Source organism: Panthera onca, chromosome A3, assembly GCF_046562875.1.
Source record: "Panthera onca isolate mPanOnc1 chromosome A3, mPanOnc1 haplotype 2, whole genome shotgun sequence".
In the NCBI taxonomy this organism is placed as follows: domain Eukaryota; kingdom Metazoa; phylum Chordata; class Mammalia; order Carnivora; family Felidae; genus Panthera; species Panthera onca.
The window spans coordinates 26,930,437-26,951,326 of NC_138341.1; the positions used below are offsets into that span (position 1 = coordinate 26,930,437).

General features: G+C 42.2%; 1 protein-coding gene across 6 annotated transcripts in view; it reads left to right on the plus strand.

The window, feature by feature from the left end:
• The window catches only part of LTBP1 (latent transforming growth factor beta binding protein 1), a 401,303-nt gene that overhangs the window by 34,000 nt on the left and 346,413 nt on the right, over positions 1–20,890 (plus strand). For all 6 annotated transcript variants that reach the window (XM_060652208.3, XM_060652235.3, XM_060652189.3 and 3 more), the window contains exon 3: positions 11,643–11,940. In XM_060652208.3, the coding sequence (XP_060508191.1) occupies positions 11,643–11,940 (298 nt within the window). The remainder of the gene's footprint in view (positions 1–11,642; positions 11,941–20,890) is intronic.

Below are 20,890 nucleotides of genomic sequence, written 5' to 3' on the forward strand. Positions count from 1 at the left end.
TAGAGGGGCTGGCGGCATGTGACATCTTAGCTAAGGAAGATGGTGATGAGGAAGAAGAAACTGATCAACTATGGCCACTGCTGTTCTTGGCCAAGAAAAGGAGAAGGCCCCTAGCTTGGTAGCCCAGAGGTCACAGGTGACTCTGACAGGATCCAATTCAGTGGACAGATAGAGGGGCGAAGCTGATTGGAGCGAGTTCTAGGGCGATGAGGAGCTTTTTATTTATTTTTCATTTGGCCTAGCATCATTAGCATTATTCCATATCATTAAAAAGGTCTTGGAAACCTTGTTTTTAATGACTTACCACATTCCGTGACTTTTATACATTTGTTGTTTTATGGGTAGGATGTTTCTGTTTTTTGCTACTGTATTGCTTGTAGTCCTGCCGTGGATCTGTTTGGGTATTGCATTTCCTAGGTTAGGAATGATAAAACTGGGGCGCCTGGGTGGCTCAGTCGGTTGAGCGTCTGACTTCAGCTCAGGTCATGATCTCACAGCTTGTGAGTTCGAGCCCCGTGTCGGGCTCTGTGCTGACAGCTCAGAGCCTGGATCCTGTTTCAGATTCTGTGTCTTCCTCTCTCTGTCCCAACCCACTCGCATTCTGTCTGTGTCTCTCTCAAAAGTAAATAAACATTAAAAAAAGAAAAGGAATGATAAAACAGACATGAGTGTTTCTAAGTCTTAATCCTAAAATATGGCCGACTGTGGTAAAGAAAGTCTGTACCCGCAGACAGTCTTGCTGGCAGTGTAGGAGCTAGCCTGTCTCACTGCACACCTCTCTTCTGCCTCTTACTGAATTGATGAGAACCTCTAGAGCAGCATCAAGTTACACTGGTGACGATGGGCCTCGGTGTTGTGTTCCTCATCTACAGGATAAGGTCTTTGCTGGTCCCATTCAATTGTACTGATTGGCATACTGGACACATACATTTAAGAATATGTTGTAATTCCTTCCTCACCCTGCTGAACTTATTATCTCTGACGAAAAGCCCTTCCTGAGTTAGTAGAGTCCATTTGCATTTTGCTTTTTTAAAATGTTTATTTGTTTTGAGAGAGTGTGCACGAGCCCGCATACAAGCGGGGGAGGGGCATAAAAAGAGGGGGACAGAGAATCCCAAGCAGGCTCCATGCTGTCCGTGCAGAGCATGACTCAGGGCTGCGTCTCACAATTATGAGATCTTGACCCGAGTTGAAGTCGAGTTGTACGCTCAACTGATTGAGCCACCCAGGCATCCTGCGTTTTGCTTCTTAATGGCTTTGTGGCCAGGTTTCATTGCTAACATTTGGCCCCACCCTCCAGGTCCAGGCCTCTGTGTTACTTATTTCTCTCAGCTTTCAGGTCTGATCCTAACTTCATGATCTCAGGGAAGTCTTTCCTAATAACCTAAATCCCATATGGGCTGGCCCCCACTGTGCACCATGCTCTTTCCACAATGCTTATAATAATAATCACTGTTCCTGTCAGTCTTCTGTCTGGGCAATGAGTCTCATGGGGCACAGATGGCATTTTCTTGTGTGCAGTCCTAGTCACAGGGCATATGACAGTGCCTGGTGCAAAATAATGCAGAAATTGTTACTCAGTATTTGTTTCAGTGAAAGACCAAAGTGCAGGTCAAACTTGGCAACGGGCCCAAGGGCACACAGCAAGGGCGTGGGGTTGGGGTGGTCCGGACTCAGATCAGTGTGACTCCAGAGCCAAGCTTCATCTGCTTTCCATCAGTAGGTGAGCTTGGGCAGGCGGATTTCATTGGTCCTCAAGGAAACAAACCATTCTAAGAATTCTTTGTATCCTTTGTAGTCCCTTGGATATGATAAATCAAAATATTTGTCATTTACCCATTGAGGACCCCTCATTTCTCATGCCTTCTATGCCTTTGTTCTAGCACATAACAGTACAATGACTTTTTTTTTTTTTTTTTTTAATGTCTTTCCTCCTGGACTCTGATCTCCTTGAGAGCAGGAGGTTTGTTTCCTCCATCTTTTTATCCAGTTTTTAGCATAACATTAGCATAGAAGGGGGGAGGTCTTACTGTGTGAATGAGTGAAAAAGATAATATGATAGGATTAAAACACATTATAGATTTATTATTTAGAAATAGATGGTCTTCCAGTGAACCTAAAGGTGTCAATTATAATCGTACTCTGTATGTGCATAATAGTTTCATCTGTAAAACCAAAGATTTGTCGCAAACTTGTATTTATCATACATACGTGCTAGCGTTAGTGCACAAAATAAAATTATACTATTAGAGAAGGTGATTGATAACTAACAAAACCCTGTTTTAATTCACATGAACAGTATTAAGATTTAAAAAAACTTAGTGTCACATTACAATTCTAATTTTGAATGGTTGTAATACTGTACTTGACTCAACCTGGATGCTTCTTTTGAATTTTTCGTTAGCATACATAACACGGCTGTGGACAGCTGACATATGTATGTGCATAGTGATTTCCTTCTTTGACTACTGTTAGAATAAATTTCTAGAAATGAGGCTACTGAAATATTTGGAACATGGTGTTAAACTGCTTTTTAAAAGGCTTGTGCCATTTTATTACCACCTTTGTGGTACTTTGTATTAATACTTTTATGTGACTTCTAGCCAAATATTGTATCTCCTTGTTTTAGTTGGCATTTATTTTTTTTTTTTTAAGTTCATTTATTTACGTTTGAGAGAGGCAGAGAGAGGCAGAGAGGAAGAGAGAGAATCCCAAGCAGACTCCATGTTGTCAGCGCAGAGCCTGATGCGGGACTCGAACTTCCTGAACAGTGACCTGAGCCAAAATCAGAGACTGATGCTTGACCAACTGAGCCACCCGAGCGCCCCTAGTTTGCATTTCTTTTGATGACTTGATTAATTTGGATATTACCCCACAAGTTTTTTTACTAATTGCATTTTCTTCTGTTTTATTGTCTATTTTTGTCCTTTTTTTTTTTTTCTTCAGTTTTTGGCTTTAACTTGTTAAAGACTTTTATTCTTTCTATATAATAGCATTTTCTGAAAATATTTTTCGGGTTTTTCTCTTCCTTTTGCTATTTTTTTTTTTTAATTTTTTTTTTCCAACGTTTTTTTTTTTTATTTTTATTTTTGGGACAGAGAGAGACAGAGCATGAACGGGGGAGGGGCAGAGAGAGAGGGAGACACAGAATCGGAAACAGGCTCCAGGCTCCGAGCCATCAGCCCAGAGCCTGACGCGGGGCTCGAACTCACGGACCGCGAGATCGTGACCTGGCTGAAGTCGGACGCTTAACCGACTGCGCCACCCAGGCGCCCCTTCCTTTTGCTATTTTTAATTAAATGTTTATATAGTCTAAACTGTAGATCTTTAACTTTGTTTTCTTTTCTTTTCTCATGGACTTAAAAAAAAAAAAAAAAGTTAAGAAATGTTAATAAAACGACAGTAATAAGACCAGAAACAGAACCCAGAAAAACTGCTGGTGGGTTTTCATTACATGACTTACGACTTAATTATGTTCTATTCCATGAGTGATTTCACAGTTATTGATGGCATTGGGAGGAGTGTGTTTGGCCTCAGTTGACGACCTATTTTAAATTAAATCACATAGTAACAAGCTACTCCTGCTGAGCTCAGGCTTCCAGAACCTCAACCTTGCAGAACACAGCTCCTGGGGAATTAGGCAGATGGCAGCTCCGTACTTGACACAAAGGCATTAAACTCCTGAAAAAAGCCAGGAAATTCCACACACAACCTTTGTGACTTGCATTCCATATAATTGGTGCAGACTGTCTGCACAACCATCTGACTATCTGCTTGGTTAAGTTGTCACTTGGGATCGGGGGTAGATTACAAAAGCAAACCGGGTAGGAGAGAGTGGGGAGAAAGCCTATGCTACTTGATAGCCTGACTTGGAGAGAGAACATGAACACACACACACACACACCCAGCCCTAAAGTATTTCACGTGGCTTTTCCTAACGATCAAACCCCCTAAGGGTTACTATACGTGTTGGTGCTTGGTTCACCTGTGTACAAAATTTGGTGATGTGGAATTCTTCATTATTGCATAAGGCTGGATAGAAAAGGCATGGGGATGCTATGCTAATATTTTTTGCTCATTAGGGATTTTGGAGGAAGCTGACCTGGAGACATTTGCGAGGCAAGCCCAGCATTTATTTGGGTTTGGTACAAGGAGCAGACAGAGTTAGACCAAGATGTGTGACCTCATGCTATGTTTCTTGTGATCTGATATCACTTAGTGTTATTGAATAACTTCAAAGGGCAGCTGGGAATTACTGTGAAGACACACACAGCAAAGCCATTTCTCACCTGCTGTCTCTGATCACAGAAGACACAGTTAGACTCACATTTCTCCGCGGGACACATGTGGTCGACATGCTACAACTTGTTTGGAGAGAAAAGCAAGGGGCAGAGATAGTCACACTGTTGGCCCTGTGTGGGCTGGGATGGGTTTTAAATATAACTAAGAGTTACTTTTTTAGAATTAAAAGCAATAGAGGCTGAGCTTCAGGGCATGGGTTACTTCCTAAAAATACAATCACCAAACTTTTAAAGAACTTAAGGATCAGCTTGTCAACTGGAGTTGGATTCAAATATGGAAGAAATCAGAGAGTATTTGTTTGGGGTGAAATCTGAGAATTTGTTTCAAATGATGAAAGGGGTTTTTCAGAAGACCGACCTGGCAGCCAGGACAGAGTAGGATTTCTCTGTGTATCCTACTCACCCACGTCTTGACGTCGGCTTTCTGCAAGCTCAGGGGTTGTGGACTGAGTTCATCCTGGTCATGGTGGTGCTTTCTGACACTGACCTGCCTCATACCTGTTAGAACCACCTGTTGGCACCACTGTGATTAAGGAACATGTTTTAGCTGCCTTCAATTCTCAATTGCCTTTGCGGGATTGCTTTTAAAAATTAGTTCGATTTTGAAAAAATAGAAAAATACACGGAAAAGTACAAAGGGTGGAGTAGTAAATCCCTGTGTAGGTACTGTGCACAGCTGAGCTGAGTAGCCTTGTTGTCTGTCTCCTGCCCATCTGTCTTCTAAGGAAAAAAAAAAAAAGGGCCAGTAAAGTGATTTATTTTCTTCTCTTACAGTGTTCTACTTCTTTCCAAGAGGTGATCGCTGTTGTGAATTTCGTGTGAATGTGGTACATAATTTTTTATGCTTTTGTTGATTTCATAGGTCTATTAAAAATGACTGGCATTGTTTTATATGTTTAAAAGATTACACGGACAGTTATTACAATCATACAAAAAACAGTATTCCAAAGTATCATCATGTAATTTACTTTTTCAGTGAATGTTATTTTCATGATCCCTCCATGGAGCTAGATGCAGATGTGGGTCATGATTTTAACTGCTGTGTAATATTTCATTGTATGAATATAATACAGTTTATCGATATCAGTATTTTCCTACTGTTACTGGTGTGCCATGAACATACCTGTATGTGTCTCCTTGAGCACATGACAGCAGAGAAGTAAAATCGCTGGGTATTAGGGTTTTCACATTAGAACCTTACTAACTATTGCCGAATTGCTTTTTACAGAGGTGAGTATAAAATATATCCTGTGAGCAGTACATAGTAGTATTTAATTGAGTTCCCATTTCCCTAAATCTTTGCTAACACTTGCACCTCCAGCACAGAGCCTAACCCCAGGCTCGAACTCACAAGATGTGAGATCATGACCTAAGCCGAAATCAAGAGTCAGACATTTAACCACCTGAGCCACCCAGGCACCTGGAGGGATCTAATTTTAATTCTTTTAGTTAAATGCCTATTTTCCAACAGCACTAAGTAGTCCATTGTTTCTGTACCCATTTATTATATCTCCTCCATCACCTTGCACAACTCCATATTTTAGTCTGTTTGTAAGTTTTATGTTATATTGTATTGATCTGTTTCTCTGTCTCTAAACCAGTGCCACATTATCACTTAAAATAGTTTGTACAGTCTTTTCAATCATTTATGTAGACACTTACTTGAATTGAAAATAATGATAGATTTGTTTCTTCCTTCCAGTTCTTAGACCTTTTATTTCTTTTTCTTGTTTTGTCCTATTAGCTGCACACTACAATACCACATCAATTATTAGAGGCTATTATAGGCATTTAGACTTGTTTCTGACTTTGATAGGAATGCTTCTACAGTTTCCTCGTAGTATTTGCTGTATGTTTTGGTATGCTGTTTGTTGTGGGATTTGCTGTAGGTCCTATTTACCAGAACAAGGAAATCCCCTTGTATTTCTAGTTGGCTAAAGTTTTGTTTGTTACTAGGAGTAAGTGATGAATTTTATTGGAAGTTGTTTTGCATTCATTGAGATAAATTCTCATTTAATGTTCTAACATGGGAAATTCCGTAGCCAGATTTGTTGACATTAAAGCCATCCTTATGTTTTTGGAATTAGTTCTGCTTGCTTTTCTGTTTCTGAAATAATATTTTACTTAGGTATTTTGTACCTGTATCCTTAACTGATTTGTGTGTTAGCTTTCTTTTCATGTACTCTTCTTGCCTGATTTTGATATCCAGGTTTGCTATTCTCTTTAAAGGGCTTTGATTCTGGGGGCACCTGGGTGGCTCAGTTGGTTAAGCATCTGACATACTGGGTTCTGCACAGATGGTGTGGAGCCTGCTTGGGATTTTCTCTCTGCCTCTCCCTCTCTCTCTCTCAAAATTAATAAACTTTAATAAACAAAAGGGGTTTAATTCTGGGGGCTGTACTGAATGTCTTGACTTTGACAGGTCAGGATTGGGAATTTGCACCTTACAGGTCCTGGGGAGTTTGGCCTCATGGTGTTCTGCCCTGTTCAGCTTGGTATCAGGTGAATGCTCAGGGAATAGTCTGCAGTTCTCTGAGCTATCTCTGTGTGCAGGCACCTTGCAGAAGCTCTTTTTTTGTTTCCGCTGCATCTGAACCTCTTAGGCTAATCTCCTTAACATGCTTTTGCCCTGGAAGTTTAGTAACTTGTCACAGTTTCTACCAGTGCATTGTGATTTTTCTTTTCTTTTTCTTTCTTTTTTTCTTGATGTTTATTTTTGAGAGAGATACAGAGCATGAGTCGGAGAGGGCCAGAGAGAGAGGGAGATACAGAATCTGAAGCAGGCTCCAGGCTCTGAGTTGTGAGAGCAGAGCCCAGTGTGGGGTTTGAACTCAAGGACCACAAAATCGTGACCTGCGCCGAATGAAGTCATATGTTTAGCCTACTGAGCCACCCAGGCGCCCTGTGATATTCTCTTCTGTTCATTCTTGACCAGCTTGATTCAGAGTGTCCTATCCCTTCAAACTTCTTCTAGAATACATCGGATCTGGGCTTCTGAGATGGTTTCTTTAACTGCAGATTGTTTAATGCCACTACAGATCTTCTACATTAGCAGAGTATATTTTAATATTAATTTGTGTTTAAAAACATCTTTGGAGGATTGGAGATTTGATCGAAGATGCAACTTGCAAATGAAGCCTGGAGGTTTAGACGTCATCATGGAGCGGATTAGGAGCCCACTGATTGTATTCCCTTTTCAGATGTCGTCAACTCCCAGCATCCTTTGGAAAGGTGTGGCTCTGCTTTCACACCAGTTAGTGGACCAAGATGAGGTTAAAGCTCCCATCCTAGGGTACTGGAAATTCTACGTAAGCCAATTAATGGACCTGAGTTTATAATCTCATTCGGGACATAAGAGAACTTGTTGAGATCATTAATGACATGCGGCAGAGTATAGGGACTGTGATGTGAAAGATAAAAGGGGACAGGAGTTCAGGTGTCCAACAGATCACGGTGGGGCTGGTGGGCATTTGAGAAGGACTTCATGGAGAAGGAGGTGGTTTCACATGAGCACGAGCTTGGGAGACATGTTTCGGGACAGGGCACCATGTGCAGAGGTGGGGAGTGGTGGGCTTCTGTAGGGATGGGCAGGGGGCAGTGAGGGTGGAAGGGGGGCTTGGGCCAGGTGCAGGGGGTCTTTAATGTATCTCACAGGCAGCTAACTTGGGTTGAAAGTTTTTGAACAAAGGAGAAAAAAAAATCCAAAGAGCTGCATTTTATGAAACCCAATCTGTCAGCCAGTCTGGATTAGGATTTTGTTCAAGTTTGGCTGCATGTTGCAATCACCTGGAGAGTTTAAGAAAAACAACAACAACAACAAAAACAAAAGCAACCTAAACTGATGTCTGATCCCCTCCCCCAGAGATTCTGATTCAGAGGCTGGTGTCAGCCCTGGGTTTTGAGAGTTTTAAAAGCTCCCCAAGTGATTCTAATGTGTGGCAAAGCCTGAGAACCACTGCCCACCCCACTGATAATATCTTGATGTAGTGTTTACTTATTGTGTTGAACTACTTGTGGTTGGGCAAATGCAGAATCGACTGGTGGAAAAAGTGGTTTTAAAATACTTCTGTAACATTTATTTATAATTTTCCACATAGTTCATTGCCTCGGTTAGAATAACAGTTTTCTCATAAGAGCTTACAAATTTTTGCATTGGCCATGAAGTAGATGATGACAATATATAAACTTTTGGAAGGGACCCATAATAATCTTGAGAATTTGGTCACATGGGAAGTTTTTTTTTTTATGCATTAAAAATAAAAGGGCAGCAACATAAAACAAGCACATTTATCACAGCAAGAATTCAATAAAATAAATGCAATTGTAGGGGTGAAAACACCAAATTTGCAGTTATAAAAATGTAAATCCTAATTTGTGGAATTGTTGAATCACGATGTTGTACACCTGAAACTAACATAACACTGTATGTTAATTATACTGGACTTAGAAAAAATGAGTTTAAGAAAAATTCTCAAAACACTTGCTGGTGGAAGAGTGCCTGTTTCCAAACATTGTATGTCCGCGGTTTTCAGAGCTGGGTGTGCATCTGACTCCTCTAGAGGGTGGTCAGTTTGCTGAACTCCAGTCTGGGATTTAACAGACCTGGGGCAATGGAAGATTGTGCCCTTCTGAAGCGCTTCTGGCGGCTGCCGCCACTGGTCCAAGCACCACACTTTAGCAAGTGCCACACAAGAACCACAACGACATGGAGTCCCAGTTTCCTAGGAGAAACGGCTTGATAAAATGTGGTTGCAGGACGTGAGGTTTGCTTTTCTTTTCATGGCAGGTGAGGGGCTTACCTTGGCATTGAGGGACTCTGTCCCACCCCTCCCTTCCCTGACCCAGGTCCAGCCAGCCCCTCCTGTCTGCATGCTCCAGGAAGCTGCTGTCAGAGCCTATGGGGGGTTAGGTGGAAGGGAAAATTGTCATTCTCCTTATTCTTTTTTGTTTTTAATTCTTTTTTTTTTTAATGTTATTCATTTTTGAGAGAGAGAGAGACAGACGGATAGAGACCACAGGTGGGAAAGAGGCAGAAAAGGAGGGAGACACAGAATCCGAAGCAGGCTCCAGGCTGTCAGCACAGAGCTCCACCAGGGCTCGAACTCAGGAACTGTGAGATCATGACCTGAGCCAAAGTCGTATGCTTAACCGACTGAGCTACCCAGGTGCCCCCGTGTTATTGTTCTCTCAACATTTACTGCAGAAGGGTGGTATCATATATAGTCACACTACTCTATAACATGTTCTTTCTCTTATGGTAGAAAGTTTTTATAAGTTTAAGGTCCCTGCCTCTCACATGCTACCAAATTTGTAGAGTTAAAAAATCTCTACCCTTTGACGCTTCGAATCCCTCTTTGTCCTCCTAAAGACAGGTTCTGGTTGTATATCCTCAGTGGTATTTTGGAAAATTTCATGATTGGCCCCCATCTGGGTACCAACTTTCGTACGCTGCTCTGTGCAGCCTTCCTGGTAGATGAGGGGACATTTGCAGCACACCTTGGGAGGGAGAAGAAGCGGAAATCATTCTCAGATGTTAAAATGAAACATGTTTCTAATTGAAAGCATGAAGAGAATGTATACATGAAAGTGCCTGGGGGGGGTGATCTTTGGCAGAGGCTCAGCTCTGAAAGCCCCGTCCTGTCCTCCCTCGTGGCCACTTCTGTTCTCTCTGGGTGGAGCCCATTTCCATTTCTGTGACATTCCATAAATAACCATGGCCGAGTAGGGACCCAATGATCATTGGTTGGCCCGGAAAATGCTGATAAATTAGAATCCTGAACCCTGGAAGTGCATAGTTTTGGACTTAGAATTCTAGAAGCCTAATTTGGGAAGAGCTCTTGGGGACCGTTTTAGAACAAGCAGTTACTGCCCTCCTGCCCCCAAACATGTATAGGTACAGAGGTTAAGGTTAAATAACAAGCTAAGGTCACGTAGGGAGCTGGTTGCATTTTTCTTTGCTTTTTAAGAATCCCTTCCCACTTTTGGAAAATTTGTCAGCCTATTCTGACACTTGACAGTCATTTCTTACCATTATTTTCTATAACTAATCGGAATCATATTGTAGGAAGATGGGAAAGCTGCTTCTCTCTTTTATAGAAAATCAGGAGGTTAAAGGGCTTTTAGGTCTTGGTCATTTGGCTCATCCATAGTTAAGCTTCCTCTTGTTCATATCCCTCATCTATTTTGTAAATGTTTATGGACTGAATCTGGCATTTCATTTTATGGGTGTTGTAGTAGTATGATCTGCTTGAGGACCAAGGGTTTAGTTTAAGTCAAAAGTGGACTGATAACAAAATCAGTTGGTGTAAATGAGTGCATTTGGACACATAAACTGAAGGAATCCTGTCCATCAGCCTATATAACATTAACCTAATGAAATTTAAGTTGATAACATCTCAACTTCTCTGGGACCTTGCCTGTGATGAAACCCACTTACCCATGACCCGTAGCCCCGCTAACTTTGAAACTCTGGCCACAAGTCTTGTGATTCCGAGTACGTGCATCCTAGCAAATAGGAGATAAAGGGCTTGCTTCTTCTTGGTTGCCTTTCACTGTAAGATTAGGAATGGTGTACAGGGCACTGGCTTTTTGAAAACAGAAGTATAAAAGTGTATCTGGATGATTTTCAACCTCTGTATCCTTCTGTCATGTAAAAACAAAAAAGTGAGTTAGTCTGCATTTCTGAGTCAGTCACTCCAGGCTCCGATAGCTTATGCAAGATGAAATTTGTAGCACTTTTTTGGGGTTGGGGATTGGATTTGGGCTTATCACATCTTATTTGGGTACCTGAAATTTAAACTTAAGCCACTGAGCACAATTTAAAAAGAAAGGCAAAGCATTTTCTTAAGTTTTCCATTGCTGATGCATTTCTGGTGCATTTCTGAGAGGCAGCTCTAATGAAGTGGTTAAGAATGATGACGTTGAAAAACACACACACAAAAGCAAAAACAAAAGAAAGATGATGTTGGAGCCAGTTCACTTGGATTCAAGTCCCAGCTCTTCTATTTACTCATAGTTGTGTGACCTTTGGCAAATTACATAACCCTTGTGTCTATTTCCTCATCAGTAAAACAGGCAAAATAAAACCTCTCCTTACCGCGGTTGCTGGGGAGGGGGGTGGCGTTCAATTTGTCGATACGTATTAGAACTGCCTGGCACCTGGGAAGCCATTAATAAATATTAGCTATCATCGTCATCATTGTTGTCCTTGTCATCATGTCTTTAAGTAAGGTTTTATTTTATTGGAGAGCATTCTGGTGCTGATGTTAAAAGCCCTTGGAAGGACTTGTTAAGTCTCCAATGCTTTTCTTCAGAGTTGTGTCTTCTGTTGTCTCCCTGCAGCAAGCTGTGTTCCACCATGCCAGAATGGAGGGATGTGTCTCCGGCCTCAACTCTGTGTGTGTAAACCGGGGACCAAGGGCAAAGCCTGTGAGACAGCAGCTGCCCAGGACACCTCATCCCCAGGCTTTGGAGGGCAGAGTCTTGCGGCTGCTTCCTCCTGGGTCCCTCCTGAGCAAGCAGCAAAGCACACTTCGTCTAAGAAGGCAGACACTCTTCCAAGAGTCAGTCCTGTGGCCCAGATGACCTTGACCCTCAAGCCGAAGCCTTCCGTAGGACTGTCCCAGCAGATTCATTCTCAGTGAGTGTTTTCACCTTGCCTCTACTCAGGAGCATCTGAATTGCTGTCCTGGGTGATTGCTTTCAATCACTCTGCCTTTCCTGCACAATTGGTAGAAATCACTTGGGTAATAATGTCTCTTCTTTCTTTAAGGTTTTACATGTCATGCTTCTCCATCACGTCTTTTGAACATATTTGGTATGTGTGTTTAGCCTCTGCAGGGAAGATTGACTGTAAGCATGAACCAAAGCAATAGTGAGGGTTAGAGGGATCAAGGTTGGACTGGAAGAATAAAGAGAGTTGTTTCTGGTGCAGTTGTGAGTGTTACAACAATTCTTTTGGGGGTGGGGGAAGTGTCTAGGGTTTTGAAATAATAATTGAAGAAAGGAAACAGTGCAATTTGTAAAGATACATGGAAACAGCAGGAACTCAGCTTTGCGTAGAGAAGATATTCCAGATGAGAGCCCTGGGAAAGAGCGTTTCCCAACCTCGGTAGCAGGTTAAGTGTCTCTTCTATTAACACCATGTTTACCTCCCAGTTGCCACGCACGTCCATTTTTGGTGAATGAGCTCGTGTTCTATTTATGGGAACAGGGTTTTTTCTTAGCGTTTGGAAGTAAGCGCCATTCTGAACACAATGAGGACTCCTGGCTAAGACTGCTTACCCCTGGCCTCCTCCGAGGGGCCCGAGGAGGGGCTCCTGGGCTGCACAGGGTCCTTACACACATGGTTTCCTTTTAAATAGCTACTAGACATGGATCACAAGATGCAGAGTGTGCCACAACTCTCACTTGTCATTTGTCTAGGAATGTAAAATACAGGAAGTTCTCCACTTGGAAATGGGCTTGACCCAGCGGTTCATTTGTAAGTCACTTGCTGGGAATTGTGAATACTTTTCCCCCCTAGAGACAGCTTCCACATGGTGATTAGTATCCAGTCAGCCCACAGAAGTTATTTAATCTGCTAGTGTAGATGAAATTATCCTAATTTATACTTCCCCTTCGAGTAGGCCACCTACTGTCCCTGCTGAGTGGGGTCTGCCTGCTTTTTCCTTTCACTTCTTATCCCCTGCTCCCCCCTCTTCATTCTGCTTTTTCTTTCCTTTCTTGTTGTCTCATTCTTCACTTCTACCTTGGTGAGTAGGTTTGTGGGGCTAGTTTGAAGTCTAAGCACCTTGGTGGCACGTGTTTGGAAAACACGTTCCGGAGCAAGAAGGGATGATGGTTCCAGCCGGTGTTCAACAGTGGCTCACTCTGTGCCCAGGACTGTTTCAGGTGCTTTGCATGTATTATTCACAACTCGCAGTGACCCCGTAAGGTGGGTGCTGTTATTGACCTCATTTTACAGCTATGGAAACTGAGGTTTTTGGCAGAGTGGTTAAGTAATTTGGTCAAGGTCACACAACACAGTTAATAAGTGAGTAATATTAACAAACCTTAGGCTTTAAATAGAGGCGGTCAGGATTCAGCTTCCATGCCCTGAAGGGTGGTAACTTTTTCTGTAAAGGGCCAGGTAATAAGTATTTTCAGCTTTGTGGGACATAGGGTTTCTGTTGCAGCTTCTCACTTGTGCCGTTGTAGCACAAAAGCAGCCATAGATGATGCATAAATGAATGAGTGTGACTGATCCAGTAAAATTTTATTGACGGACCCTGAAATTTGAATTTCGTATAAATTTCACACGTCACCCATGTGACTTCTTCTTTTGGTTTCTCCCCCAACCATTAAAAAATGTAAAAATATAAAAATTCGTAGCTTGTCGGTTGTACTAAAACAGGCGATGGGCCACCTTTGGCCCTTGAGCTCTGCAGTTTGCTGACCCTTTCTCTAAAATATAGTGGTGCTTTTTTGTGCCAGAACATGAATGTAACTGTGTATCCTTGAAATGACACAAAGCTTTGATTACATCATAGCTAGACATCTCTTTTCCAGCATTGTTCTGGATCTTAAAAACAAAGAGCAATTCTGTGTTGAACTTTGCCTCGGCAATCAAGAGTCAGGTTACTGTGCATTGCAACGATTTTTTTCTAGCGTTATTACTTACATAAACTGTGAAGTAATTTACAAGCGACATCCTTCATCTTGAATATCACCATCTACTGTTAGAATTTGACCCTCTGTGGTGTGTGTGTGTGTGTGTGTGTGTGTGTGTGTGTGTGTATGGCTTGTTAGTAGGAACCATATGTCAGAAGTCAGATAAATGATTCAACTTTTTTTTTCTTTTTTTGGTAGCAGCAGTATAATTTAGACAAGAATGTTGTGAGTCAAAGAGGTGGCTAAGGTTTCAGTTCTAACATTGCTTTGGAAAAATAAGTCCGTGGATACATTTGCTTCAGAGGCTTCATCTTCTGAATGAAGATAGTTTTCGCCATGGCATTGTTACAGGGCATGTGTGTGTGGGTGTGCCTGTGATGTGCTTTTGGGTAAGGAGAAGGGGTGGCCCAAGGTGCTAACAATTCTGACCATTTCTTAAATGATTATTTTATTTTATTTTTTATTGTAGAGAAGGCGAGTGGGGGAGAGGGGCAGAGGGAGAGAGAGAGTCTTAAGCAAGCTTCACGCTCAGCATGGAGTCCGACCTGGGGCTCGTTCTCACAGCTGTGAGCTGAAATCAAGAGTCCGATGCTTGATGGACTGAGCCATTCAGGCATCCCGATCTTGATACTTTCTTAATGAGCGCTTATAGGTTGCCCTGTTATCTGGAGTATGAAGATGTAAAAGATCCACTTCTGCATTTAAGGAGGTTTTGAGATGATAGATGAGCTGTAACATGTGAGGGACACAAAGGCAGGAGGGGTGCAGTTGGCCCACAGGTGAATTTAGGTAATGATCTATAATCACCTGAAATCCTACTTAATCAAACTGCCAAGGAACATACATGATAGTACTATTTTGGCTACTTTTAAGAAATGTAATAATTCTTAAGTCATCTTTTTTTAAGATTGACTGCTTTGGGATGTTTCAAGGTTTTGTTTTGTTTTTATCTATCGAAGAAGGAGATTGAGTTTCAAGGTTTTGTTTTGCTTTGTTTTTATCTATTGAAGAAGGAGATTGGTTAAGCTTCCTTAAAGTGCTTGTAGACACAAAGATACCTAAGATATCAAAATGTTTATTTTTTTAAATGTTTTTTATGTATTTTGAGAGAGAGAGAACAGGGGAGGAGCAGAGAGAGAAGGAGAGAGAGAATCCCAAAGAAGTTCCATACTGTCAGCACAGAGCCCGACGCGGGGCTTGATCTCACAAACTGCGGGATCATGACCTGAGCCAAGACCAAGTGTTGGAGGCTCAGCTGCTGGAGCCCCCCAGGTGCCCCTCAAATTGTGTATTGAGCATTACATCTCTTATGTGGTGTATGAAGCCATATTGATCTCTTATCCAGCAAGGTGTTGTGGAGCACACTCCGTGTCCCGGGCACGCACTGTCTAGGGCCTCAGGCTGGAGCACTGAATGAATACACAAAATGCCAGCCTCCCTGGAGCTTACAGCCTGCAAAGTGGGAGACAGGTGGAAGTGGCACGATGAGAACACTGTGAGAAGTGCTGTAGGAGAAAGTAAACCTGCGGGAATGGATGGAGAGTGCTGGGTGGGTGCAGGGTGGGAAGGCATGAGATCTCTGGTGGTTTTAATAGGCTGTCAGGGAGGACCCAACTGGGAAGGTCACATGTAAGCAAAGGCTTGAAGGATGTGAGAGCATGAACCGTGAAGACGAGTGCGTGCCTGGCACGTTTGAAGCAACAGTTAATTTAGGAAGACTGTGATGTTAAAACTACACATTTTAGGTACGTGAGTAGTAGTTGAATTGGTTTTACCTTTGGCCAGGTTAGTTTTAGACATCTTGATTTAGAACCAGATACAGAGCTCTTGAGGAAATCAAAGGAAGGAGCAATTGTTTCCAGATTTTGGAGTGTTGGGGAAGTGGAGGTTCCAGGGATGGCTCTGGAGATGGCGAGCTTGAAAAGATGGTTGAATTTGGACACAAAGAACTGGATGGGAAGGGCATTTCCAGGAATGGCAATGATATGACATCAGAAAATATGGCATATTAGTGGGGCGCCTGGGTGGCTCCGTCGGTTAAGCGTCTGACTTTGGCTCAGGTCATGGTCTCATGGTTTGTGAGTTTGAGCCCCGCTTCGGGCTCTGTGCTGAAAGCTCAGAGCCTGGAGCCCGTGTCAGAGTCTCTGTCTCCCTCTCTCTCTGCCCCTCCCACACTTGTGCTCTGTCTCTTTTTAAAAAATAAATTCACATTAGAAAATAAACATTAAAAAAAAAAAGAAAGCATGGCATATTGGTTACCTACTGCTGTGTAACAGATCACCCAAAACTCAGCAGCCTGAAACAAACATTTATTGTCTGACATTCTCTGCAGGTGGGGAACCTAGGAGGTGCTTAGCTGGGAGATGTGCCTCAGCATCTCTCATGAGGTTGCAGTCAGCAGGGGCCACTCCACTAGGGCTGGAGAACCCACTGCCAAGTTCACTCAAGTCCGTGGCTATTGGCAGGAGGCTTCCCTCCTGGAAAGAGATTACTCATGGATCTCTCTGCAGAACTGCCTGAGAGTTCTCATAACATGGCCGGCTACTGGCTTCTCCTGGAGCCAGTGATCCCACACTGGAGAGAGCAAGGAGAATGCCACAGTACCTTTGTGGTTGTCAGTCTTAAAGATACACACGTTTACTTCCACCTTATTCTACTCATTAGAAGTGAGTCACTAAGTCAAATGCACGCTTTCAAAGGGAATGAAATTAAGCTGCTCTGTTTGAAGGTGTGAATATCAAAGAGTTTTTAGACATATTTTAAAAAGACCACATTTAGGATACGATTTGATTGGAACTTAATATAGATGCAGACTAGTGGTAATAAAAGGTTGTAAGGATTGGTTAAAAACCAAGGTAAACACTTAAGATTTCCACAAAACCATTCCAAAAAGAGACAACAAAGCAAGATAGGAAAAAAAAAAAAAAAAGGAATAGAGAGGGAAACTATAGTTTAGAAGAGGCTTTTAAGGAACTGACTAATCACAATGTTTGGACTGTGTCTATCCTGATTCAAACAAACTGTAAGTAAAAGTAAAAGATGATGATGATGTATAGGAGAATCATGAAAATCTAGACATTGGAAATTTAATGATACAAGAAATGATTGTTGATTTTGGGGGGCTGTGGTGAAGGACTTCTAGTTATGTAAGGAGAATGATATTAAAGTATTTGCAGATGAAATTGTTTGATGTATGAGCTTTGAAATTATTCAGCGAGTTGAGGTACAGAGGTAACAAGATTGGCTCTGAGGGGATAATTACTGAAGCTGGATGATGGGTACATGGAGGTACAGAACTCTATTTTGTTTTATTTTTAGTTTATTTATTTTGAGAGAGTGCGAGTACTTGCACAGTGGAGGGGCAGAGAGAGAATCCCAATGCAGGGCTCGATCTCACAAACCATGAGATCATGACCTGAGCTGAAATCAAGAAAGAGTCGGATGCTTAACCAACTGAGCCACCCAGGCACCCCCAGAACTCTATTTTTGATATTTTCTGTAAGGAAGAGTAACTACAAGAACAACAACAACAAACCAAAATAAAATTTCAAGTGGGAGGAATGCTGTGGTGTTTTCCTGCCTTGGAATGAAGATTCATCTGGCTGTAGTATCTGCAGTGGGTTAGACTTAGAGGTAATTAGATGACTCTGTAACAGGTGTAGCAGTGCTGGTAATGTAGAGGAAGGAAGTGAACTCAGGAGTGACGATAAATTAAAAGCCTTGGCACCTCATGGAATGTGGGAGGCAAAGGTAGAGAGAATGAGGTGTGATCCAGACTTGGGACTGTGGGAGAAAGGAGGGGCATGGGGGTCTTTCTGACACAGCTTTGTGGATGAATTGCCAGGATTATCCTCTGTACCCCATTAGTGGGTGTCAGTGGCTAACAGCTGGGCACTTGGTCAGGTACTGGTTTGAAAAGACCTGGCTGGGGCATTCTGGCAGTACTCATCGCTGTAGTTGGTAGTTTCATTCATGCTTTTCATGGAAGGTTTATTACTGAGGTGTTCCTTTTTCCAGTTTTGTGGGTCGCATCACAGATTCTCCATGAGCTAACGAGAACACCACGTGATGCCTTATCTTGTATACAGATCTTGGCAGTCACTTCTGATGCTTTGAACTTTTACTTGATAATAATGGAGTCTAGAAGGTCTGTATTAACCCTTCAGGTTACTCTCAAATTGCATCCTGTAGATGTTACTCACATGCAGCTGTACGTGTATTTGTGGAAGAATTGCCACTGTTAGGTCGCAGATGTATCTCCACTGTCTGTCTTTAGTCCTATATGCAAAAAGGTGTTAATGCTTATAACTCCTAGCTGGGAGACTCCACTAAGGAGCAAAATTCAAAAACGGTTCAGCTTTCCAGAGCTTTCTCACCACCTGTCAGTGTCATCATTCACACATATATTGAAGTTGCCCATAAAAGTTTGTCGTCAGCCCCTAGTGCTGCTCACTGAGACTGTTTTGACTTGTGTGAAAGGTCTGTCTTTATCCTTGTTCGTCATGATGGATGCTATAGGCACTGACCATGGAACCACAAGGTGGAGGTCATGAGAGGCATTCTTGAGCTCTTAATGTCTTTTGGTCACTAGAGAATGTTGGTACAAATGACCACTGCTTTGCCAAATGGGGAGCTGTTATCTGTGTGGTATAAGGAGGAAGCGCTTTTGCCAGAGACACTGGACCCCAGTCCCTTGTCTTTGAGCTTGAGAAGGAAGTCTGGTTTTACTCAGGATATGGATGTCAAATCTATCTAGGGAGCTCACATGTGTCCTGTCTTTTGTCTTCCCTGGTGATGGCTCTTTTCATCATCTTATGGTGTCCTGATGTTAGAAAGGATGGTGCTTAGTTTCTCTGGAAAAATAAGTTTTGTCCTGTCTCAGACCAGGTGAGGGGACTGCATTTATGTGATGGCACTGACTTATCCCTCTCCTTCATTCTCTTCGTCCCAGGGATGCGGTGAAGAGAAAAGAAGCAAGTGAGCAAATGTTCTTTTAAAAGACAGGAGTAATTCACATGCATTCTATATTTATCAAGTGAGCTCATAGTATGCCAGATATTTTCTAAATATAGGCAAGACTCTTTAGAATCCACATTGGGATGATGGGGTCCATTTTCAAAGTTCTTGAGAACTGAATGCTCTGCATTTACTATGGGTTGGTTGATAGGAAGCAGTGTTGAGTGATGTTTATGCTGTGGAGGAGAGGGTGCTCCCCTGTCCTTTATCTCTGCCCCGCTCTTAGCTTCCGGGCACTGTGGTTGTGAGTCTTTAAAAAAAACCCACAAACTATATGCTGTGATATCTACAGGGGTGGGAAGCTTGGTGTAATATTCTCTCCTAATTAACAGCAACAGCAACAATAAAATGTAAGCTCATTCCCTTTATTTGGACTTTCTCATACTATCCCAATAGGTGGGAAAAACCCCAACTCATTATAAAAACTACACCAGTAGTTAAAACTTGGGAGAAGTTTCAGGCTTTTTGTACATGATAGTTGAGATTGGGATCTTTGTTGAACTTATTTAAAAAGCAAGGAAGTGATCAGGACTCGAATGGGCATTTTCCCCAAAGGATCTCTCAGTTTGGATCTCTCAGAGTAGAGGGGGGACCTTGCAGTATTGACCCCCATCCCCACCCCCCTGCCCCCCCACCGCTGATCTTCCTACGGGGTTCTTTCTATGCTTCCTCCGCTCCCCATTGTCACAACACTTACTTCACAGTCTTTTGTCTCTTTATTGACATAGGTACACAGAAAGGCTACGATAAATGTTTAATACATTTTTTGAGGTTTTTCTAGAGAAAAAAGCCTAAATCCTTGTCTGAGTATTCTTTCATGAATACCTACTTATGTTGCAAGAAGTTACCTTTTTCTCTTGGAATATACTGTCTGCCTTTGTAAAGCCCTGCACAGTTTTGCAGAATACTTCGTATTCCTGTTGTGTCTGATTGACCTAACATGTCTATACGATGAAGGTTTTGATGCTACTTGATGATGTGGAAAAAAAAGGCAAAGTGGCAGAAAATTGAAGAAAAGGAACTCAGTCCAAGGATTTTAGTGTTCACTTTATGACACTTTAGGGATGGGTGAGAACTCACAATTGGAACTAGTGACTGATTTTTATCATTTTATATGCATACTTTAAACTTTTAAAAACAATTGAAGTGCAATTAAAATTACATACCGAAGAGTATACTAAAGTGCACACAGCCTCATGATGATCCCGAAGTGATAACACACTCCTGCATGGACCGTACACGTCAAAGAGTGGAACACTGACAGCACGACAAAGACCCCTTGTTTCCAGATCGGACCTCTTCCTCCTTCCCAAGCTGCTGTCTTGACTTCTTACACCAGAAGTCAGTTTCTCAACAATGTATGTATAAATGAATCCCATAACGTGTATTTTTTCACTCATTGTTATGTCTGAGGTTGACGTATGTGGTTGTGTGTGACTGTTGTTCACATTTACGTTGCCAAAGATCATTTCATCATACGAGTATACCACAATTTATTATTTGTTCCGCTCTTGATGGATGTTTGGAATTTTTCTAGTTTTTGGTTCTTAGGAAAAATGCTGTAGGTAGGCATGTGTGGGAATTCCAGAAGAAGACCTTTGCGAATTCATCAGAAAACCAAGCCCAATTGGACATGGCAATGTCAAGGTTTGAGAGGGACTTCATAATCCATTGTGCAAAGTTTGATCATACTAGTATTTGTTGGTCAGCGCTGTTCTGTTGCTTTAAAAAAAACATGCACGTAGGGAAGATAGTGGGGTGAGATGGTGTTTGAGGAGCCGGGAGCAAGGAACCTTTTCTCCTGAGTGGGACTTGGCAGGAAGAGTACGCTGGATGGGGGTGGGGGAGGTAGGGGAGGGTAAGGGAGCTCACTTGTGTGTTTCCGTGTGTGTACCCTGCAGAGTACCACAGGGAAGGCTTGA